The sequence below is a fragment of the Phoenix dactylifera genome, chromosome 1, assembly GCF_009389715.1.
Source record: "Phoenix dactylifera cultivar Barhee BC4 chromosome 1, palm_55x_up_171113_PBpolish2nd_filt_p, whole genome shotgun sequence".
Lineage (NCBI taxonomy): Eukaryota > Viridiplantae > Streptophyta > Magnoliopsida > Arecales > Arecaceae > Phoenix > Phoenix dactylifera.
Genome location: NC_052392.1, coordinates 15,126,717 through 15,151,452, shown reverse-complemented (window position 1 = coordinate 15,151,452; position 24,736 = coordinate 15,126,717). Strand labels below are relative to the sequence as shown.

The window sequence follows — 24,736 nt, the reverse complement described above, 5'->3', positions numbered from 1 at the left end:
AAATGGAGCTTCTCCCAAAAAGTTGTTTTTAGCTTTCTGAAAAAGCTAAAACAATTTTTCGAAATTTTTATCAAACATCCTTTTTTATCTAAAAGTGCTTTTGGAGGGCTAGAAAGTACTTTTTGGCCGTCCAAAAACTCCCAGAGAAAGTGCTCTTCAACTCCTTTGAGTCATTTATTGGTTAAACCCAATGTCCAAGTCCGGTCCAGGGTTGGGTTTGGTCCCTGCATCCACAACTCGAACCGGTCCAGTGAGACCGGACCCAAGTCCAAGTGAACCCGACATAATTGGGTATTATAACAAACAAAAGGCAAGGGGCAACATTGTAATTTAGTTCCGTAAGACCGTAAGGACCGATCACATCACAACGTCGCATCGTGTCATTGCCTGCGGCACCAACCGTCGCCAGGAATCACCACGAGAGGGAGAGGTATGGCTCCGAAATGGGCGGCAGCGCCGCCGGCGCTCGGCGAGGATCCGGAGACGGAATGCCTGGACTTCCGCGCCCCCTTGGACGACGCCTGGTATGCGGTGCGGCTTCGCGTGGAGCAGGGGGCCCTCCGCGTCATGTACTGCAATTTCTCGGACGACTATGACGAGCTCTACCGGGCGGATGGGTTTCGGACGGCGGAGGAGCTGGAGGAGTTTCGAGGACGGTTTCGGCCGACGACTATCCAGCTTCAGGACGACGAGTGCCGGAAGGTGATCGAGGGCATGGAGGTTTGCGCCTCCTACGCCTTCGGGGATAACGACATCCGGTTCTACGACGCCGTAATTGACGCGGTGAGTGGTTCTTTCTAGATTTTGGGTACGATTAAGGGTTTCTTGGTGATTTGTTTTCGTTTTTTTTTTTTTTTGTGGGGGGAGATGTGGGACTTTTACGTGAATCTTGAGGCGGGTTCTCTGTTATCGGGATTCGGATGACTTTAGAGTTTTGGCCTCTGAGATTGGTTCTTGAATTTTAAAATTATCTAGTTTTCCATAGAACCTCTGTTCTGTTCTTTAAGCGTTATGGTTCTTGAATCTCAAAATTATCTAGTTTTCCATAAAACCTCTGTTCTGTTCTTTAAGCGTTATTAATTGTTTTATTAACTTGGCATGATTTGTTCTGGAGTGGGGATTTTTGATGTTCGTTGACGCATTTTTCTTTTTAGTGTAAAGATGGTAAATTATTATGATTACGCTTGTTTTCGTTGTTATTAGGTTTGTTGTTTTTGTTAAATGGATGGTAGGGTCCCACTTCGATGATCCAAGCCTGGCCTACTACATCTAAATTATCTAAAGATCCGATTTACACATCCTTAGCCTTTGATCAAATGGTTAAAAATTAGACAGTTTAAATAATATGAGATGATATATTTTTTTGACCACTTGATGCATATGCTAGGGATCTCATGTCGCATAATTTTTGGTGTGCATGTAGTTTCAAGATAGTAGATGATATTATCCAATTCAAAAAAGATGTAACAAGTGTAACTTGAAAACATGCATGCATATATACATACATATATACATATGGATTTTACTTCTCTCGACATGAGAGCAGGTATCTATTCCTCTCGAGTCTAAATTTAATAATACGCCAACTTAATTAAAGATCTATACCATTAGTCATGATCTATACTGCTAAAAATACTTGAAACTAAAAATCATGTGGTGGTCTCTAATCTATGTATCGAATTGTTGCCAAAAAATAAATGAATGGTTAAAATGATTTGATACCATATTTTACTATAATCTAAGCATTAAAATCTGTTGCTTTTTAACCTATATATATATATATATATATATATATATATATATATATATATATATATATATATATATATATATATATATATATATATATATATATATATATATATATATATATATATATATATATATATATATATTACAATATGTAAATTATGATCTATAAGATGAATTCTCAATTTAAATACTGTATCATGTATTTTAGTACACTAGAATAATGAAAACCGTCCATTTTTATGTCCACATAATGTATAGGTTAGAGACCACTAAAATATATGATTCTTGGTTTCTAGATATTTTCGGTCATAATTAACTGCATGGGTTCTTTAATTTCAATGTCCCGTTGCATCTTATATATCCATATGCATGCATAGATTTTGTTTTTCTAATCTTATTTTCTTGGAAAAGTTGATATGTTGTGTCTACATTTATTTAATTATTTTTTTCTTGATTGGGATTGAAACTTTGTGGGATTTTTGTTTTTTTAATCTGGTTTTTGGTTTTCATGTCTGGATTCTTTTTTAAATCTATAAAAATTTGGGTCAGAGCATTCTTTTTCTTGCATGGTATCAAAGTTTTGGGTTTTAAGATCACTGTTTGCCTCTCGAAGTTTACTGTGCAATTTTTTAGCAAGAGTTATATTTTTAAGAGTTATTTTTTTATTTTTTTTAAGTTGTTGTGCATGCCTGTCTTGTTTTGGAGTGGAAATTTTATGTTGGTCGATATTTCAAATTCCATGTTTTCTGGTCCTTTTATGATATTCTATGTTTAGATTTTGTGTCTCTAGCTCTCTTAGTGAAAATTTCTTTGATTCTGTAGTTTGTTATCCTGAGGTTTTTATTTGCATTTTCTTTTCTTTTTTGGAAGTTTTTTTTCTTAACATGTTTGAGGCATGTGAGAGGATGGATGGTTTTGGGCCTATACTCCTATTAACTTTGAGCTTAACCATATTTATATATACAATTGTATTTCTGCTTCATGCAATTCTCGTCTCTCTTAAAGGGATAGAACCCAGTGAGGTGTTTTTTCCAAAAAGAACAAAATATGTATGATAGGGATCATGGACAACTTGCCTTTTGATTGCTCAAGAAGTTTATGCTATAATGGCAGTGCTTTAATAAACAATATTAATGTTTTCCATGTATAATATCTTTTAGTGGTGCTCTGTTCTTCGGAATTCATTTGTTGTGAAAATGGATCATTTACTTCTATTTCTTACTGAAATTTTAACTGTTTGGTATGTTATTGTCTGGAATTGGAATTCATATTGTTGATTGACCTCGTTCTATGTCCAAATATATTGAATTGTTGTTTTACATGTGCTGTTACATGCTCAATATTTTAAGCTTTATCTCTGGTCTGTGATATCAACTGAACAATTGGTTACTTTATGGATCTTCCTGGTGTTATTTTGTTTTCTATCAGGAAATTATGCTTTCATTTAATTAAATTCTGACAAATATTCAATGTTAAATGTGTTGGTTTTATCTTCTAACTAGTTCCTTCTGTTGGTTTCTTTCAGTTTTTTGTTTCTTTAGTCACATTTAAGCAGTTTTTTTTCCCCACAAAGTCAGCTAGCAGCAGATGTAACATATCAATTGTTGGCGCTATTTGCTTTTATGTCAATGCTGGATTCTGATTTTTTTTTTTTGAATTTTAGTTTTGTTTTTTTGCCTTTTCTGTTATCTACTTTGATGGGGTTTCTATCCTTGGGTGGCACTCTGTTTTGGTAGTTAATCCTTGAATTTTGCTCTCTTTTTTTTTATTTATTTTTTATGTGTAGAGTGTAAAGTACATTGGAAAATGCTTTGGGGCCAAAACCTGGTAAAAGGAAAAAGCTTCAGGGCAAAATGTCATAAGGAGATTGATGCTTTATACTAGGGATCCACTGTGCGTTGTGCTGACATCCCGAATGCCAATCCTTTTTGGTCATATGGTATCCCGGTTGTGGAGGCCTTTTTCTTGGTATTGGGTTTGGGTCCGATAGCAGTACGCATGTACATTTAGATAGCGTTTGGTATGGGTTGATCATCCCAAGATCAAAGATAATGTGGATGGAGGTGATGAGATCACCATGTTTGGTTGCATTACAGTGATCTTACGTGGCAGTGATCCCAAATCGCCCCCACGTCTCAAATCACCGTCCAACTCAATGGTGGGATACCTATCCTTGAGGTCGGATATCCAAGATCACCCTTGGGCAGTGATCTTGGGCTGAAATTTGAGAACAAAAATGCCCCTCAATCTAGCTAAAAAATTGGTATATCAATATACCATTAATATATTATATTTTATTATATTATAATTGATATTATATATTGCATTTATGATATATATTATATTATAATATATTATTGTCATATTATTATTCAATGATAATTTTAAGTTATAGTAGAAATATATTATTATACTTTTATTTATATGATAAAATTATTTAATATATTACTTCTATTTGTCTTGTTTTTCTTATCAAAATAAACATTACTATTAAAAATAATATATTATAATTATAAATAAAAATACTAATTCTATAATAACAATTAATATATATTTATAGGATTATAAACTATAGGACCAATAACTATATTTTTATGAAATACAAAAATAATTAATAAATTAATAAATATATTAATATTTTATTATAATATATTTTATATGATTAATAAATATATTCTTATGGAATATATTAAGGGTAGTTTTGGTATTATATGGTAAGTGATCTTGGATTCATATGGAATACCAAACAGGTTACTCCTAGATATCCGGAAATCTTTGATCACTAGAACATAGCATACCAAATACAGTGATTTTAGATCATCAGGGATCATATTATCTCAGGATAAGGATCACCGGTGATCTAAGATTATCTTGGTGATCCCATTTGGGTCACCAAATGCCACCTTAATATGCTAATTTTGTATCAAAATCTCCAATCCTACAAAGTAAAAAGTTGCTATGCAACACTTTAATTATGATAATGAATTTCGACATCGTGCTTATCGAATATCTATGCATGCATGAACATATGTTAATGTACTTTAATATGTAGGTGCCTATGTATATATATATGTATGCATGTATATATATGTATATTTATCTATGTGTGTGTACGTAGATACGTATGTATGTACGTGCATACGTATGTATGTACTATATCATGCAGGCTTGCATGAAGATGCAGACAAGTAATGGGAGGTGACTAGAACTGTTATAATGTCTGTTAAGACCCATCTTAAAACTCTGATCTATATCAAGTCATCACATTGATCTATTTTTCTGGATATTGAACTGTGGTGTTCAAATGGTAGGCATCCTTTTCCAAACACAAATTCTGTGAAGGAGAATCTATATGCACCTGCACTTTTAGTGTTCTTTGGCAACATGGTCCTATGGCAGGGGAGAGATCAATAACTGGTGTAGAAAATATATGCCTTCTTCAGTCTAAAAATGTAGAAGACCAAACATTAAACCATTTTCTGGATATTGCAAGGAGGAAACTGAAAGAAACAAGCATGCAAGTGGACCCAGCAATTAGCCCTTTCCGAGCAACACCTAGGCCTCTGCGACCTGCACCAAGCCATGAAACTGAATCAGTTGGATTTGGATATGAGTTTTCTAATATAACAGTTGTTGCACGCCTTGGTGGGATGCATAGGTCAACAGTTGACCGCCGTTCAGAGAAGCCACAAAAATCTTTTCTCCACTGCAAGGTATGAGTGTGCATGTGGGTATGTATGGTTATCATACACCTGATATAAACTGAGAATTTTTGTCTTTATCAATTAGAGGGATTGTTTACCTTTTTCGGCACTTATGCTTAATTTTTGATAATTTGCCATATAGTAAGAAGGGAAAAATAATGTTTCCGCTGGTATCTAGTTTTGCACCCATTTTTCAAATCAGGTTACATAAGATAATTACATAGTTGTAGTATAACACTACAACTCATGTATAAATGGTATATGAAAAAAATTGTAGAGATCAAGTCAAAATTTTCTGTAACCCTCTTCATATGTTGGAAGAATCATATTCTTGAGTTTTCTGATGAATCTTCTGGTTGTTGTAGGAAATAAGGATTCCTGATTCAAGTAATGTTTTGGAGCAGACATCTAGAGGTAGACCTCATTGCTCTTATTAAATGATAGATAGCATGCAGGTGAAAACATGATTCATGTCTGACCTTTTATTGGCAGGGAAGAGTTGCATAAAAAGTAATTCCAAACTAGATGAAGATTTATCGCAAATTAATATTTTCCATGAAGAAAGCTATCACCTTTTCCATATTGAGAATTTGGACAAAGATTTGTCATCGGTCACCATCATGGATTTCATACATGAACAAACTTCCATATATTGTCAAGCAGCTGTCTTTCCTTGTTATTGGTCAACATCATATCATACGGGAACCATCTTTGTGAAGTCCAAGGAACATGCTGATAAGTTACTCAAATTTTTATGTGATCCTTCACACATCATCGTGTCTTCAAGTGGGAGGTGAAGTGGCCATTTTTGTTTGTCTTGAATTTTCATTGCTGAATAAAAATTCCTTTTCATTGAAATACATGCAATGCCAAGTTGAAGAATTAAAAATCATATGCTGGTTTTAAGAATAAAAAAAAATGTGTAGTAAGTCTCTTGGTTGTATGTGGTGTCTGCTGCTAGTATGGTAGCATTGATCTCATATCTATTTTCTTGGAATTAAAAAAATTACAATAAGATTACCTAGTGTAGTTGCATCCTCTACAATTTAGTGTCAGGTAGGCTTCAAGATATGGTGATAAATGAAGAATGCTGCAGTTTTTTTAGCCAAAGGTTCTAAGGTTCAATGTTTTGAATGGAAGTTGGGGCATACTATTGTTGCTTAATGAAGATAGCTAAAGGTGTCCCTCTTCAGCAGAGGCTTTGTAGCGAAAAGCCAAAGTGGTGATTTTCTTGATTTGTAAAAGTGTTAGTAAGCAGCCATCAAGATTCGCCGTCTCGGCACCGGATTTCGTACCGGTGCCACACTAGCACAGTGTCGGTACGGTACGGTACGGAATTTATTTGGCGTACCGAATGTTGGTACGCCATCCGTACTGGATACCGGTACCGAACTGGTACGGTATGGTATACTCTGTACCGCACGGTTCGGGCTGGTATGGCATACCATGGCAGATAGATATATGTATTTTTGGCTGCCACTTAGTTGCAGCAATCTCAGGGTGCAGTAAATCAAAATATTCAGGAAAAGTTCATATGCGTCCCTCTCTTATGGTTATTCAAAATCCTCCCACTTGCTTAGTGCATATTGGGTTGCCTCCATGTCAGCCTCATCCAAAAATATTTCCTTGCTAATGATTAGTTCTTTTTTTGCTAATAAATAATGATTATCCCGGTCCTGTCTGATGCATAATCTGTTAGTTTATAATTCCTTTCATTACTTAGCAGCCCTCAATTTCTATAGGGTTATTTGGGTCCATCCAGATCTTCATACATGATGGGTTTATTTCAGTTGAAGTCATCTCAAATTCCCAAAAATACTTATAACCTCACACATTGCCATCTATGTGTGCTCTGTTCCTATTAACAAGTCATAAGGCTTTTTTCCTTTATTATTTGTGTTTACTACCATGAGATCCATTTTGATTCAAGATGAATTTTGATTGATGTACAACTCCAACCTATTATGCCTTAGTTTCTGGACATGGCTAATCAACTGGAAAAACTCTGAGAAACTCAATGACCATTACTCGCATAGTGGCTTATCTGAATCCACGTTAATGCTTCCATATATTTGATATCATTATCTTGTAACTTTTCTGTGCCAGTCTGAATCTTGGTTGCCATCAACCTTGCAGCCATTGAATGTATGTATGAAAGTTCACCATATAAGTCAAACCCACTTTATGTGGTCGACCTTATTTTTTCCTAAATAAAAAGAAGGTAGTCGACTTTATTGCGAGTCTACTTTTTTTTGTTGCAAATTGACCTTCTTTATTAGTTTATCTCATTGTGGGTTTTCGTTGCTACTGATTTAACCTTGGCATAATGCATTCTTGGGGTATGAACTATGAATCCCACAAAGCTATGGTGCCCGAAGGACAAACATGTGGAAGCAGTATATATAATCACATTAAGACCACTACATTTCTACTTAAATAACAGAGCAAGGGATCCAAAAGATTTTGAATTCTTTAATTTAAGGCAAGGAAGGGGAATCATCCTAAAATGAATCTAAACTAAGGCCAGAAAAAATGCATAGGTTTGAAAAACAATTGCACAATATAACCTTGTCTTCCTTTAGATCTTGCTCCCAAACTTTCATCTTGAATGATGTTAGAAACATAGAATTGGGGTGAAATCAACATCATAAAATAATAAGCACTCAGAAAAGACTTCAAATTACCAATACTCCATTCAATTATGATGTAAAGGTATATGGAAGTAAATAGTGATTAAGGCCTAAGCTAATCTGACACATTATGTGACAAAACTACTGAAAGAATCTAGGAGGTCTATGAAAATCTGCCAATAAATCAATTTGATTATGAAACTAGTAGGAAGATACTGAGTAAAATGTTGAATATATTCTACCGTTACTACAGTATGCTTCAGATTCAATTGCTTCACTGATTTCTATGGCCGGATTCTTGACTCCACTGACATGGATCTCACAATATGACTGAACAGATTGTGTTAGCCCAATCACATGCCTGTAGTGTAATGCATCTCAGAAATACTCTCTTAAATAGCTGACACTAGTCAATACATACCACAATGGTCATTTGTTGATGTATACTCTATATTACACCAGTGATCATGCTACTCTTTATTTATCATTTGGTATAATTTGATATGGACCAACATATAGATATTTGCTTTAGATTGAAAGTGCTATCTTAGCCTGATTGCGCACTTTGTTTTATCACGTCACCGTCGTACAAGGTAAGAAAAGATTGTTTTTCTTTTTCATACATGATTAACCATAAGATTGAGTTCAAAATTTTCAATTTATTTCTTTACAAAAACATTCCAGGTATAAAATTTTTTAACGAGCCATTTAACTTTTAGGCTTGTAGTGTAAAGTTAGCGGTCATTTTTTTTCTTTTCATTATTATCACTAGCGGCAGAATGTCACTTTCATTTACTTATTGTTTGTTGATTATCATATATTACATGTATTATCATTTCAAGAAGCTCATTTCATACGTTCAGTATTCTTTGTTTTGTTTCCTTTCTTATTCTTTTCAGGCCTTGGGTGACAAGTGAAAAATGGTGTGGAGTAAATAAAGGTGTGATGCCAAAATTTGAGGTTAGTTATATACCCTTTTTGGTAGTTTGTCGAGGCAAAACAGTATCTTGCTGGATATAAACACCGATAATTGAACTAGTGTCTACTGTGCCAAGCTCTGCAAGAAATTTTAAGAGCCATAGAATCTTCTCTCCCTGAATTCTTATCCTATATAGTTCTATAAACACATTAGACTTGCAGTACCTTGGTCTTATACCACATATACGGACCATCATGTGAAACCTAAGATCTATTTGTTTCAAAACACCCTCAAGTTTACATAAACTATTTTATAGCGCTGTTCTAAACAATAGCAGCTCCCAGGACATTGGAACAGCTCTCCACCTCTCTCACTCACAGGCTGATGATACAATCTGCTGAGACACAGAGGGTGTATACCTTTTAATAAGGTTATGTCATCTTTCATAAGGACATTAAGGAGCGGTTTGGATGCATGGACCAGCTATCCACGTGTTACTTCCCCAAGAACCATATCTGTAAGAGAGAAAGCATCAGCGGCAATAAAGAAATTTAAAAGAATCAGAGACCTTACCGATTGTATAATCCCAAAAATTAAGGTTATCAGATTCTTCCCAGGAGGTGGTTTTCCGTATCCATCTTCATTAGGCACTCTGTGGATGAAAGTTTCCATAATCACAACTCCTTTTCTCTTCCATGTTAGATCCAGTGCCAGCATATGCCCAATCACCACCATAGATAAGTCTATGTTGTTGTATGAACATAACTGCAGTTATCGGCCACTCATTTTTGGGTTTCACCTTCTAAACAAAGCTAAGTTTCTGCATAAACGAGTAGATATATGACTATTTTGGGAAGATGTTTGCTTGTGCGTTATGTGCTATTTTGTAATAATTGTGATAAAGGTTGTGTTCATTGTCCTACATGAAAATTTGCAAACCTTGGATGCTATCTTGCTGAAACAATTGAATGTCTATATGATTAAGGTTTATCCTCATGTGAAAAATCAATCATTGATAACTGAAAACATGCAAAAAAAGGTGCATATAGGACACGGTGCCTTGAGAATAGTAGATAGCATTAATAGATCTGGAAGTGGCATTCAACTTTGCATCATATACTACAATAATCTGCTATCATGTCCAATAAGTGGAACTACTATTACACCAAAGGTCAACTTCCATTCACTAAACAAAATGGTTTATCCCATATAGCATTTTGGGCTTAAAACATGGACTTGGAATTAGTTCTTAAATTTACTTGTGGCCATGGAGGAGCCTTATGAATCTGAAGTTTTGTGTCCGGTTTTGGAATGCCGATGGGAACAGTGATGTTATTATCGGCCAATTGTCTAAGAGTTCCTTGCCAGATGATATTGTTATTTTAACCTCAGTAAAGGAGTGGTGCACTAGGATTTGTAACATCACTCCAAGATATGTTGAACAAGAATCGTTGGTTATGGTTAATCTGATCTCAATATTTTGGATTTGAAATGGGTACATGAATAAAATAAAAATGCTACCTCTCATATCATGAAGCTGTCTCTTTCCGTGCATTTTTATAGACAATGGGATGATCCAGAATCAAATTACTCTGTTTTCTCCATGAACTCATTGCCTAGGTATATACATTGTAGGATTTGATGGAACACTGGCTCAATTTGGAACTAAGGCTGTTTACATGATTAAAATTGTTTATTTATAACTATATACGACTCAGGCTTGCCTTGTAAATGCAGGGGCAGCTGAAATTAAAGGAAAAGCAGTCAAGAGAACTAAAGTTAGTTCACCGCAGAACTAAGGAATATGACAAGGCCAAAAAATTGCAAAGTTTGCATCTGGACTTCCATGACCATGTGCAAAATTTACATCGAAGACTGACATGGGAGGAGAGGAAGATCATGATGCATGGTGATTGTAAATGAGGATCGAGTTGAATCCTGAATTCTAACCAGCACATGGGTAATAAATGGTTGTTCAGAAAATGCTCCTCTTATTTTCTGTCAGTAGTATTAACTGTCACTTGACTGGCATGAGATACAAGTTATCATTATGTTAATAACAAAATGCTTTTATTTAAGCATCTCCATTTATTCTTGACTTTTTACTCCCTGATTTTTACTGATTATTCTGCTTTTCTGAAATTCTAGTAACTTTTTGAATAGTTTGTATCAAGGTTCACTATTTTGGTACCGGATCCCGTACTGGTGCCACACTAGCATAGTGTCGGTATAATATGGTACGCAATTTTTTTGGCGTACCGAGTGTCGCTATACCACCCGTACCGAATACCGGTACCGAACCGATACGGTATGGAAAGCCCAGTACCACCCGGTACGGCAAGCCCCGCCCCATCCGGTACGGCATATCATGGTTTGTATTCTTTTGCTGATATTTAACATATTGATAGGTACTCTATTTTTGATAATTTCTAATTCTTCTATTAACTTTTTAAATGGCATTCTCTTTTTTTGTTTTATTTTTGGGTAAGAAGGTTCCATACCGTTTGTTTGTTACTATGATTGTCATCAACTGTAGGCCAAACTGAATACCCTTGTCCTGCAATTAATTGTTTAATCACTCTTTTGATCACTCTCATTCCTATATAGAGCTCATTCTAGATCACTTCTTAGTTTCAGCAAGACGGAGGTTAAATTCCATGTCACCGCTTGTGAGTTTTAGAAATTGTTAATTGTGTTGGCAGGTTAACTTGGATGCAACATCTGCTGATTGTGGGAGCTGAACCTACTTAGTGTTCTATTAGTGGCGAAGATGCTGCCTTCCTTCTAAAAGTCTACCTTTTTTTAGCTAACGTATTTTGTGCACTGGATACTCATTGTGGACTCTGGACATTTTAATCTTCTCTAATCTCTGCTGGCTGTTGTATTTCTATCCTTGTTACTGTTTTGCAGGGCAATTTTTTGGGTTTTTTCTTTTCTTTTTTTTTTTGCGTGCGCTATCGCTCTTGTATTCTAGCTAATTGCAGAGGAGGTGGTAGGTAATGCAAAATGCTAGTGGATGATTTAAGGATGAAGCTTTTAAAGTTAGGCTGATATGAAATTATATATGTGGAAGCAGGGTTCTGATCTGTTTTTTGTTCTGGTCATCTTGCAATTTAGCCTTTGTACTGTTTAGCTGTGGCTCCACTGCGGATCCATTTCTATATTTTTACAAATAGCCACCCAAATCTTCTTGTTGCGATCACAGTTACATAGGCCTATTATGTTTCTGGACACAGAATGGAAAACGCCCATTGCCAGCAAATGAGTCTGTGATACTTGTTCAGCTTAGGATGGGATCTGAAACTACAGGCGTCCAGCTTTGATGAGGAAATGAAATAAGGAAGGAGAAACATGGGAAGTGTTAGGATGTAAATGGGTTATCTATTTGCTCTTGTTTCTTTTCAAATTTCCTGCATAAATTAGATTAGTGGTTTTCGGCTTATGAGCAAAAACTTTTAGTGGTAGAGATACCACCTCCGGATCATCTAAGGAAAAAGATGACTCAACCCTAACGATAAATGACATCCAAGATATGCACAAGAACGTAAAAATAAGTGACAGCGAAAGAGGTGTACATAATAATTTATATGTTTCATCCACCTCAGGACTAATGTTCAGAGGCATGGAGACTGAAATCGAAGGATTATCATGGATTTTGATACACTGTCATTACAGTGGACACATCTTTACATGCTCCTCTCTCCAAGGCTAGCATGCCCAAAGATGAAAATCCACCAGCATCGAAATACTTTGAACACACTTCCAATATTTGGAACCTCATATAAACAAGTGTTTGAGTCAGAGAGGATGATAGAGCACACCTTCAAAACCTTTTCTCTTTAGGCTCGTTTAGCTCGTGGAAAAAAAAAGATGAAAATGTGGTCAACGGAATAGTAATGAGATGCCTCTTATTTGATTAGAGTTTTCAAAAAAGAAAGATAGAAAAGTTGTATTCCTATGGAAATATGATTTTCACGTTTCATGGAAAAAAATTTCATGAAAAACATAGAATAGTTACTTTTCCGTAAGCCGAGAATTACTCCATTTTTATTTTTTTCCAAAAAGATTCTTCAGCATTAAAAATATATTAAATATCTAATTTTTATTAAGGATATAATAGGAATTATACATAACTTTTTCAGAATAGTTGATGGTCAATCAAACATAAGCACTTTAGAAATCTGTCATGTTTTCATGGTCAACCAAACATGCCAAAAGTATTTTTCCAAATATTTTTTTTCTAGAAATTTATTTTTCAGAAATTATATTCCTATGAGGAAAAATGCTTTTCATGAACCAAACGAGCCCTTCATGCCAGGAGGAGGAAGAAGAAGAAGTAGGGAAAAAAAAAAAAAAGCCTTTCTTCTTGCTGGGAATCTTGGGGTGAATTATAAAATATTTTATGAAGTCCTCTCTTACGAAGTTTTGTCCTTACAATATCATTCAACTCAGAAGCCACCCAAACCAGCATGGTTCGTGGAAATGGGTGATTATGGTATCGCCCAACCCAACTTTGGCTCTTCATGTTTCTTAGACATGTCTCCTAAAAGTTTTTTATGACTCTTTAACGATGGAGAACGAGATTTCCTGCCCAGTTTCTTGATCGCGCATAACATTTTCTGAGTCGAACTTATGACCAAGTTCCGTACCATGATGGTGGCCTTCTTACGTGGTCGCGGAGTTTTTGAGATAATCTTGAAAGGGGTGCAAGATTTTGTATCATGCCTCAAATGTGCTTTCGGGCATTTGCTGCTGCTTCTTCTTCTTTTAAGACAGATGGTTCATATAATTATAGTATAGATATTTTCAAAAAGATTGAAAAATAACAAATCTCAAAGTGTTCTAGGCATCTCTCTCTCTCTTTGACCTACAGTGCACCTCTAAAGTGATTTGCGACGTAAAATGCTATCTAATTTGCGACCCTATTGACCTTTCTGTAAACGTGCTTAGCTTCAAACTTCATGTCATTACAAATCAGGATCCTAATATCTCGAAAGTGCCTCGCTAGATTCAGCTGATAATCGTAGAACTCTTAAATATGATTGTTGTAGCTCGTAATATATGTCGAGCATGGCCAATCTAGCCCATCACGGTCCGAAAGCCGCTTTGGCCGGTAACAATACTCATTGAAATTTAAGGGAATGACAAAATATAGGAATTCTCTTGGGCTAAAGTAGGAAAAAAAAAAAAAAAAAAAAAAAAAAAAAAAAACTCATGAGGAAAAACGGATAGTTAGAGCGAGAAGCTCCAGTTCAAGAGAGAGAAAGTGTTAACGGCTAGTCGGCGGCGTCACCATCGGCGTCCGACGAGGCTCTGGCCGTCCGGTGTGTCATTCACGGCGGGCGGGCGGGGCGGTGTGAAGCACTACATACTTGGTTTCGGCAAGCTTTCCCGGATCGGCAGTCTCGTCTCGGCGTCAGGTGAACCTCGGGCGGCTTGGGGGTAGCCCCATGGACCGCAAGGGGAAGGCACCGATGGGGAAGACGCCGGAGCCGACGGGGAAGACGACGGAGGGATCGGCTCGAGGACCGGGTAAGTTCTCCAACCCTGGGCGTGGAGGCAAGTCCGGTGCTTGGGCTCGGCCGGGGCCGTGGGTCACTCAGTGGCCCACGGCCGCGGAGGTGGAGCGGCTGAGCCGCCGCTTCCCGGACGTCCTCCGACTACCGGAGGAGCCGATAGCGGCGGCCCGGTTGAAATGGGAAGGGCGCGCACTGGTGGCGCGCAGTTTCGGCCGCCGCATCCCGGCGGAGTGGGTGGCCAAAGACGTGGCCGCCCGGGCTAAATTGAAAGACGTGGTGGCCGTCCCGCTCGCGGACGACCACCTCGCCCTCCGGTTCCGGTCGACGGAGGACCGGGACCGAGCTCTGAGCGAAGGCCCGTGGGTGGTGGCGGGGCAGCTCCTCGCCATGAGCCCATGGGTCCCGGATTTCGAACCGGACGCCGACACGGTGAAGACGGCGCTCGTTTGGCTCCGCCTGCCCCGACTCCCGCCGGAGTATTGGTCGACTTCGACCATCCTCCACATCGCGGCTAAGGCGGGCCGGCCGATTGCCGTGGACGAGGTCACAGAGCAACAGGGGGCCATGGGTTTTGCCCGTGTAAAGGTGGCCATCGATACCACGGCGCCGCTGTTGCCAGGGGTGCTGATTCAAGGCATGACGAGGGTGCGCTGGCAGCCCTTCATCTTCGAGAACGTGCCGGCGATCTGCCCCCGGTGTGGACGCATGGATCATGCGGACGCCGCCGCATGCCGTTCTCAGGCGACTGGTCGAGCTGCGGGTGACCCGACCTCGGGAGCGGAGGACCCTGGAGGCGGGACAGATCGGGCGCCTCCGGCCACTGAGGAGGAGAACCAAGGGCCAGTGTATGGCCCTTGGATGGTGGCGACACGGCGGAGAGTTCCACGGGTGAACCCCTCGCCGCGACCGGGGGAGACGACCGGGCTCGATAAGGGGCCCGGGCCGTCATCGACCCAGGCGCCATCCCCGACGGTCAACCCGACCTCGCCGGCGTCACCGGCGGACACCGACGGTTGGCAGAAGCCAACGAAAGTCGCGCGCCGCCGGTCGCCGCAGGCCAGTGGGGGGGATAGGCCAGTTCCGGCCGCCCTAACAGGGGCCGCCTGGTTTCCGTTGGCTGGCAACCCGGGACCTGACTCGGTCGAACCGGGGCCAAGCCGGCGGGTCGACCCGGCCGTCTCGGGTGACCCTGGGCTCCATGGGACGGTCGTGGATCGAGCCCAGAATCAAAAAAGGCCTAGGCCCCCAGCGGGCCTTGGCCCACATGGCGGCCCAGGCCCTGTCGTCCAAAACACTGGGCAGGCCCAGCGCGCACGGGCCCAGCGGGCTGGGCGCCGTGGCCGTGGGCCGGCCCACTTGATCGGCGCGCCTGGCGCCAACGGCGCGCCGCGATCAGACGGCGCGCCAGGCGCAGGAGACGCGCCGTCGCCTGTGGACGCGCCCTGCACCGGGTCCACGCTTGTCACTGTGGGCGCGGCTTGCACCGGGGTCGCGTTTGCTGCAGCGGGCGCGCCCTGCACCGGGTGCGCGCCTGCTGATGCGGGTGTGCCCTGCACCGTTACTGGGGCTGCTCCTGTGCTGTGGGCTGCACTCCCCTTGGAACAGCAGGGCCAGCGGACCCAAGCTGCTATGGGGCTGCAGGCCTCGCTAGTTCGGGGCCTCGGAGCTGGTTCAGAGGCCTCGGCGACCCAGGACCCACTGGACCCTGCCCAGCCAGCCTTGGGTGTGGGGGATCGGGCTGACCTGCCACCCTTGGCCCGGGACGAGCTGACCATGGACGGGGGACCTGCGGCACCAGTGGGGCCCTTCCAGTTTACCCCACCACGCCAGGAGCTGGCGGTGGGTCTGGGGCTCTCGCAGGCCGTCGGCCAGGACCACCCTATGGTGGGCGGGCCGAGCGAGTCCCGACCGTGGGATGCTCTCGTGGACCTTGGGGGCGGCCCAGATGGAGTCTTCCGCTTTGGCCCACCCACCCCAGATGCGGGAGTGCGGGAGGATGCCACCCCAGGTGTGTGTGTGGCGGGGGACCACCCCATCCCACACACCGAGGTGAACATGGCCGAGGCTCCACCATTAGGAGGGGGTACGGACCACTCTTCTGCCGTGCAGCGCGTCAGGGCAGCAGTTATGGGGACGGTATCCGCAGCTAGTGGTGAGGAGGAGGGGCGAGATTGCCGGGGTGCCGGGCCTGAGGATGGCCCTGCGACTCTGGGGGAGGATGAGTCTGAGGCCGATTACGTGGACTGTGACCCATGATGATACTTGCTTGGAACTGTAGGGGGGCGGCCAAGCCGTCCTTCATGTCTACCTTTAAACGTTTAGTACAAGTCCATAGTCCGGAGATCTGTTTCCTATGTGAGACCCGATTATCTGGTGATGGGCTCAGCCGTTTGAGACGACGCATGGAGAGGGATTGGGAGACCTATGCAGTCGACTCCCAGGGGCTGTCGGGGGGCATTTTGGTTTTATGGAGGCGAGGTGTGGCGACAGTCGATGTCTTCCACAACTGCTCCCAACAAGTCATTATGATCATATCACGACCCGACGCCGCTCCATGGGTACTGTGTGGTGTGTATGCTAGCACGGACCACCGAGCCAGGAGAGTCCTCTGGCAGGAGATCACCAACCTGACCGCCCAGGGCATTCCGGCGGTAGCAATTGGTGATTTCAACTGTATCCAGAGTGAGGATGAGAAGCGGGGGGGCGCGGCTTTTACGGATCGAGTGGATAGGAGAGAGTTTCGGGACTTTGTGTCGCGGAACGGCCTGGTAGACTTGGGGTTCACCGGACCACAGTTTACCTGGTGCAATAATCAGCTGGGCAGTGCTAGGGTTTGGGAGCGATTAGACAGGGCCCTTGCGACCCCTGATTGGATCCTCCGATTCCCTACAGGCCGGGTTTGCCACTTGCCTCGGATAGCCTCGGACCATTGCCCATTGCTGCTATCCACATCATCCGGTTCTACGCATCGCAGCCCCTTCCGCTTTGAGAAGGTTTGGCTGTCGTACCCCCAGTCTTGGGATGTTGTCCGCGACGCGTGGCGGGTCCCGGTGCATGGCGATGCCATGCAACGGGTCTCACGCAAACTTGAGCTGACTAAACGGCGCCTTCGCCGGTGGAATCGTGAGGTTGTGGGCAATATCTTTCGGCGATTAGAGGGGGTTGAGACTTCGATCGCTGAGTTGCAGAGGAAGGAGGACTTGGGAGGCGTGCTTCCGGAGGGTGACATGGCTGACCTCCGGGGACTCCTTGCGACTCACCACTCGCTACTACGGCAGCATGAGATTTTCTGGCGACAGAAATCTCGGGTGCAGTGGGTAAGCGAAGGTGATCGTAACACTAGGTTTTTTCATCGGTCGACGATTATTCGGAGACAGAGGAGCATGATCCACTCCTTGCGAGCTGGGTCTGGACACCGCGTGGAGGGGGAGCCTGCCATCCGGCAGGTCTTGCTCGACTTTTTTCGCTCCAGGTGGACGGAGGGTGAGGCGGCCAGTGATGGGGACCCCCCTCCTCTGACGGTGGATGTGGGTATTGGTGATTCTGAGAGCGTACTCCTGACCCGGCCAGTGTCGGCACAGGAGGTACAGGAGGCAGTATGGGCTTTGGCCGCAGACAAGGCCCCGGGACCTGATGGTTTTCCCCCGTTTTTCTTTCGGCGGTATTGGGGCATTATCCGACTAGCGGTGGTGGAGGCTATCCAGTGCTTTTTTGCCCAGGCAGCTATGCCTGAGGACTGGAAGGCCACTTTCATCACGCTAATACCTAAATGCCAAAATGCGGCCGAACCTTGTCACTTTAGGCCCATTAGTTTGTGCACAACCCTATATAAGGTTGTTGCAAGAATTATGGTAGGCAGAATGAAGCCCCTCCTGTCTGGTATCATTAGCCAGGAGCAGGGGGCCTTTGTGGCTGGCAGAAATATTTCTCATAATATTATGCTGGCCCAGGAAATGATGTGGGATCTCCGACGCGCATCGAAGCGACACAGTCTGATGGCAGTCAAGCTGGATATGGAACGGGCTTACGACAGGATCAGATGGAGCTTTCTTCAGCAGGCGTTGGAGGCTTATGGCTTCCCCAGGCAGTGGATCGACTGGGTTATGGGGTGTGTTCGGGGGCCACAGTTCTCTATCTTGGTCAACGGCACACCTTCACCTTACTTTGAGTCCTCCATAGGGCTACGGCAGGGATGTCCCTTATCCCCTTACTTGTTTATTATTTGTGCTGACATCTTATCTCGATCTTTGCAGAGAGTGTGCGCCAGCCGGGAGTTGGAGGCCTATACCCCAGCCACGGGGGCTCGCCCTATCACACATTTACTTTTTGCTGACGACTGTCTTCTCTTGGCCAGGGCACGGACTACAGAGGCTCGGGTCCTTCGCAGGGTGGTGGCGGCATACTGCGCGGCGTCCGGACAGAGAGTGAACTTCTCCAAATCTACCATCTCATTCAGCCCCAGCACAGAGAGCGGAGTCAGACAGGAGATCAGAGGGATCCTCCAGATACCGGAGCAGGAGGGGATGCTTACCTACCTAGGGGTGCCTATCACTGGCCGGAGACTGCGGGTGGCAGAGTGCTCCGGGTTGGTGCAGCGAGTTCAGAGCAGACTGGAGGGATGGAGGGCGTCCTCATTATCCATGATGGGGAGAGTGACACTGGTCAGGGCAGTGCTGGGATCTCTACCGGTTTACCTCATGGCCAACACAGTGGTTCCCAAGACGATCCTGTTAAGGATCGAGCGCCTTCTTAGGGACTTCCTGTGGGGGTCATACGGTGGAGGTCACGGAGTGCACCTGGTTGCCTGGGAGCAGGTTTGCCGCCCCACTAGTAAGGGCGGTCTGGGAGTACAGTCCCTTATTGAGAGGCGCGAGGCCTTCATTGCCCGGCATGCGGCTCGGTTCATCTTAGAGCCGCACGGCCTCTGGAGTCAGGTGATGGCAGCGAGATATGGCCGAGGGGCTTCAGGGATGGCACAGCGGGGTCGCCGAGCATCTTTCATGTGGCGTGAGATCGGGAGGCACCCGCCGACAGTATCAGCACATATCAGGGTTCTGATTGGTGACGGCCGGAGTATTGAGGTGGCTAGCGACTCATGGGTGGACTCCTTGGCCCTGAGCCGCTGGCCAACTATGTTTGACACAGAGGCAGTTGAGGGATTACGGGTGTGCGATCTCTTTGTACCAGGAGGGGCAGTATGGGATGAGGCCAGACTCAGGCCATTGTTCGGGGTACACCTAGCTGCGAGGATCCGATCCCTTCCATTACCAGGATGTGGGGGGCCGGACGTCAGGGTGTGGGGCACCTCGAGCCAGGCCAGTGTCAGGTTGAGAGACATCACGCGAGCCATGCAGTCAGGTCATGAGCCGGGGCCGGACTGTACCTGGATTTGGAGGTCCGGACTTCATCCGAGGGTTGCTCTCTTTCTATGGAAGGTGTTCTGGAACCGACTTCCTACGAGAGCAGAGCTGAGCAGGCGAGGTTGGGGGGTCCCTGCTGAGTGCGGGACGTGCGGCGTTGAGGAGTCAGCGGACCATGTGCTCTTCCAGTGTACATGGGCGCGGACGACATGGCAGTGGGCTGGGATCCCGCAGGGGGCCCGGAGTGAGCGGCTACAGTTTCTCAGGGTGACACGGCAGTGGTTAGCCAGTTCACGGACCCGTGAGGAGGGCATTAGAGCTACTTGCACAGCGCTTCAGATCTGGCTGGCAAGGAATGCCCGCACTCTCGGTGAGCGCAGGGTGTCACCGAGGTTTGTGGCAGAGCTTGCTAGAGCACAGGCCTTGGAGATCAGACCCGCCCTTTCTACAGATAGACCTTTGACAGCTCGGGACACCTGGGGTTCCCCCACTGCCTCGGCAGCTTCCCAGTTGGTGTATTTCACCTGGGAGCCCCCACCCCTGAGCTTCCTCAAGGTCAACTTCGATGGGTCGGTTCTGGATGGCGGCACGCGGGGCGGTGCTGGCTTTGTCATACGGGGCCCACACTCCAGGGTAGTGGCCGCAGGTGGGTGTCAGTTGTTTGATACATCGGTGCCAGGAGCAGAGCTGCACGCCGCCTGGGCAGGCCTTCGACATGCGAGGGCAGTACTGCGAGCCAGCTCGATTATTTTGGAGGGGGACTCGGCCACTGTTGTCCGATGGATTCAGAGGGGATTGGGGGGTGAGACCATAGACCACCCCCTGATTCGCGATATTGTGATGATGAGTCAGGGAGGGGCCATTTTGGCCAAACATGTATTCAGAGAGGCCAATGGGGCAGCCGATTGGGTGGCTGGCCATGTGGCCCACCACTCGGGGTATGCCCTCTGGGCAGGGGAGGCGGAGTTGCCATTGGCACTCCGTGAGGTCTTGTATTTTGACTTTATTGGGTGTATTCGTACCCGCACTGTATGAAGCACCCGTTTTCAGAAAAAAAAAAAAAAAAAAAAAAAAAAAAAAAAAAAAAAAAAAAAAAAAAAAAAAAAAAAAAAAAAGTAGGGGGAGGTCAGTGGGAACTTTTTGCGTGCGGGCAGCAGCAGTATCTTTTTATATTCTCGAGGTCAGTGGGTTGGTGGCCCACCCCCCACTTCGCCCATCCAGTCGGTCAGTTCTTTGAATGGGAAAAAGCCACACAGTGCCCGCAAAGGCGGTGCGTGCATGCACCGGAGACAGTATTTGAGAAAAAAAGGGCCGAGATATATTTGTTCCTAGATTGAGATGGTCCTCTTTTCTACGTAACGTGACATTGCAATATCTGATCCAAAAAATAATGCTGGCGAGACATGTCTCTGATCGTAACGCAGCTCTTTATAAAATTTAATGGCCAGCGACAATATTCTTGTACAGACCATAAGACATATCCATGGCACCAAGCCTTGGGTGCTCCTGTTACTTCGGAATTTACAACGCGGGGGATAACCCGAGCGTTAAACTAGCAGTCGTACCCATACACTTATATGCGGAGGGTCTAGGTGGGATGATTCTCTACTATGCTCCGAATGAAGGAAAAAAAAATTAAGGAAGGGAAAAACAGGGGACACCGAAGAACAAGCCGCCATAATGTTTACGATAGATGATATATATGCAGAAAAATAACGATGCTTTCTTACCATTCAAGTAACGGACAGTCATTAATGGTTGTTTACTGCATAATATATATTCTAGATCCATTCATTTGTGCATACTCTTTTGAACAAACTAGGTTCCTAAGAATTGCATAGCATTAGGAAATGAAAACGATGACTGTCAGCAACAATTGATTGCATTTCGACAACCACCAACTGTACTCTCTTTTTTTTTTTTTTCTGGGCAGAACTTGGTTGCCTCTCCTTCCCTTACTAATGGCTTTTCTTATAAAATCTAGAAAATGACATGATCTTTTGCTTTCTTCTATTTTGAAAAAAAAAAAAGTATGAATATATCAAAATAAAAATAAAAAATAAAATAGTAAAACAAGTATTTTACGAGGATATACATATAAAATATTTAAAAAAAAATAAGCGTTCTAAAATCTCACTGTTATTATCCCAATCATGTTACTTCCCAATAACACCTACAAACTACAAGCTTTAGAGAAGCACTCTAATGCTGAGCTTAGCGTAGTAGTTATTGATAATTCAGGAAAAAAAAAGAAAAATTAGAAAAGCAAATGGAAGGGGCTTTACAAAGCAAAATGTTTTGTGCATCTCAATTTTTATGAACCATTATTTAGGATAAAATTGCAATGAAGTCTTTCATCTCATTAGTCATTTCGGGTATGCTACTTTTATGCCAAGCAGTACTCTTATACAAGGATAATGATGTCTGCTCTCCACTGTTACAGTGCAACCATTGAATACTCCTCCTTATCATTATCCTTGAAAAATAAAAGAAATGCACCATAGAAGTCAAAAGTACATTAATTAATTAATTAATTTTTTAAAATGGAAGTGCGACCGACCACCTCTTGCGGATGACACGCGCCAAACTGCACGATTGCAAAACTCCACGGGAAGGGGTGGTATCTTACGGGCCTCAATTCCGAAGGGGGCTTCCAACCTCTCAAATTTGTCGAGTTCCGAATCCTCAAACCGCGATGGCTCCCGTCCTCCTCCTCCTCCTCCTCCTCCTCCTCCGCTCTCTCTTCCTGGTAAGAGCTCCATGCCCATCTTTCCTCGTTTACAAATAGCACCTGCCTTGAGTTCCGGTCCTCCCTTGAATGAATCTTATCGGTTGGCGCACTCGATTCCTTCGATTGTTCCTTCGGAACCTCGTCCAATCCCCTCGAAGAACCAAGTTTCACTTGGGTTCCGGGGAATTCACGCAAACCCATCTAGATTTTGTGGTCTTTGTTTCTTAATTATCTCTCGATTCAGGGAATTACTGAGAGCATCTCAGAACCGGTGGGAAATTCATCTAAAACTGTTGTCTTCTCTTACTCCTCTCATCTTCTCCTGCAAAGTTGTCTCTTTGGAATCCCTCGACATCCGCTTCAAGCTCTGAGATACCTAAGTGTAATACCAAATTGAGCTCTCTGTAGTGCCAATTTGATTTGAGAAATAGGTTTCCTTGGAGACCGGACCCTAGGTTTCATGGATGCCCTCCTCAGAATCCACAGCAGGCTTGAATTGCTGCACCCGGTTCACGGCCTTGCGGAAAGGCAGGGCCTTTCTCACTCCGGAAAGCTTCAGCGGCAGGACCGCAGAGCTTCCTGTAGGAGATCCCACCGGAAATGGGCTGAGAAAGGGTTGGCTCGAGCTGGCAGCAATGCCCTTCTGGAACTCGTGCCCGAAACCAAGAAAGAGAACCTTGAATTTGATCTCCCCTTGTACGACCCCTCGAAAGGTCTCACCCTGGACCTTGCAGTTGTCGGCGGCGGCCCTGCAGGGCTCGCCGTGGCCCAGCAGGTCTCCGAGGCAGGCCTCTCAGTCTGCTCCATCGACCCATCCCCCAAACTTATCTGGCCTAATAACTATGGTGTCTGGGTTGATGAATTTGAAGCCTTGGACCTTCTTGATTGCCTTGATGCCACCTGGCCTGGTGCAGTGGTTTATGTGGATGACCTCAAGAAGAAGCTTCTCGGTCGGCCTTATGCTCGGGTCGATCGCAAGCAGCTCAAATCGAAGATGATGCAGAAATGTGTATCCAATGGTGTCCGGTTCCATCCAGCAAAGGTTGTCAAGGTGATTCATGAGGAGTCGAAATCATTGCTAATTTGTAATGATGGTGTCACAATTCAGGCCACCGTGGTTCTTGATGCCACTGGATTTTCAAGGTGTCTTGTGCAGTATGATAAGCTTTACAATCCTGGGTACCAGGTGGCTTATGGAATTTTGGCAGAAGTGGAAGAACACCCATTCGATTTGGACAAGATGGTCTTCATGGATTGGAGAGATTCACATCTCACAGATGGGACAGCTTTGAAAGAGAGAAACTGCAGAGTTCCAACTTTTTTGTATGCGATGCCATTTTCTTCAACAGGGATATTTCTGGAAGAGACTTCCTTGGTTGCTCGTCCTGGTTTGCGAATGGAGGATATACAGGAAAGGATGGTGGCTAGATTGAGGCACTTAGGTATCAAAGTTAAGAGCATTGAAGAAGATGAGAGATGTGTGATTCCTATGGGAGGCCCTCTTCCGGTGCTTCCACAAAGGGTTGTTGGAATAGGGGGGACTGCAGGCATGGTTCACCCATCAACAGGTTACATGGTAGCAAGGACGCTAGCCGCGGCTCCGATTGTTGCAAACTCAATTGTTCGGTTCCTTGGTTCTGATCATGATCTTTCAGGTAATGAACTGTCCGCAGAGGTTTGGAAGAATCTGTGGCCCATTGAAAGGAGAAGGCAAAGGGAGTTTTTCTGCTTCGGTATGGATATCCTGCTTAAACTTGACTTGCAAGGAACAAGGAGGTTTTTTGATGCTTTTTTTAATTTAGAGCCTCACTACTGGCATGGTTTTCTGTCATCAAGATTGTTTCTTCCTGAGCTTGTATTTTTTGGGCTTTCTCTGTTCTCACATGCTTCAAATACTTCTAGGTTAGAAATCATGGCCAAGGGTACGCCTCCTTTAGTTAATATGATTAAGAACTTGTTGCGGGAGAAAAATTAGTTGACAAGAGGAGCCGGTTTTCTTGTAACTGCAATATTGTATCTATGACCTGTATCTAAATCTCTTTCCCATCAATTTATATCTAATACTGCTTTCAGTTAGTTATAATATCCTTTTATGAGCTGAATTTTGTGACTTGAAATGTT

At 43.7% G+C, this 24,736-nt stretch overlaps 3 protein-coding genes across 4 annotated transcripts; all 3 read left to right on the top strand.

Moving 5' to 3' along the window:
- Positions 1–404: 404 nt before the first annotated feature.
- Positions 405–12,070, top strand: LOC120111150. Of its 2 annotated transcripts, XM_039127711.1 has the most exons (7): positions 405–783; positions 5,064–5,465; positions 5,822–5,870; positions 5,949–6,249; positions 8,986–9,046; positions 10,743–10,965; positions 11,708–12,070. In XM_039127711.1, the coding sequence occupies exons 1-6, from the start codon at positions 433–435 to the stop codon at positions 10,926–10,928; spliced, it is 1,350 nt and encodes a 449-aa protein (XP_038983639.1). In that variant the 5' UTR covers positions 405–432; the 3' UTR covers positions 10,929–10,965; positions 11,708–12,070. The 2 variants fall into 2 exon arrangements, with proteins under 2 accessions (XP_038983639.1, XP_038983642.1); XM_039127714.1 differs by lacking the exon at positions 5,064–5,465.
- A 4,856-nt stretch (positions 12,071–16,926) lies between these two features.
- LOC120110150 lies at positions 16,927–22,986 on the top strand. The gene is made up of 2 exons (XM_039124171.1): positions 16,927–20,393; positions 22,860–22,986. Exons 1-2 carry the CDS (start codon positions 16,927–16,929, stop codon positions 22,984–22,986), a joined length of 3,594 nt encoding a protein of 1,197 aa, XP_038980099.1.
- Positions 22,499–24,695, top strand: LOC120111148 (lycopene beta cyclase, chloroplastic-like). The gene has a single exon (XM_039127705.1). The coding sequence runs from the start codon at positions 23,076–23,078 to the stop codon at positions 24,588–24,590; it is 1,515 nt and encodes a 504-aa protein (XP_038983633.1). The 5' UTR covers positions 22,499–23,075; the 3' UTR covers positions 24,591–24,695.
- The last annotated feature ends 41 nt before the right edge of the window (positions 24,696–24,736 follow it).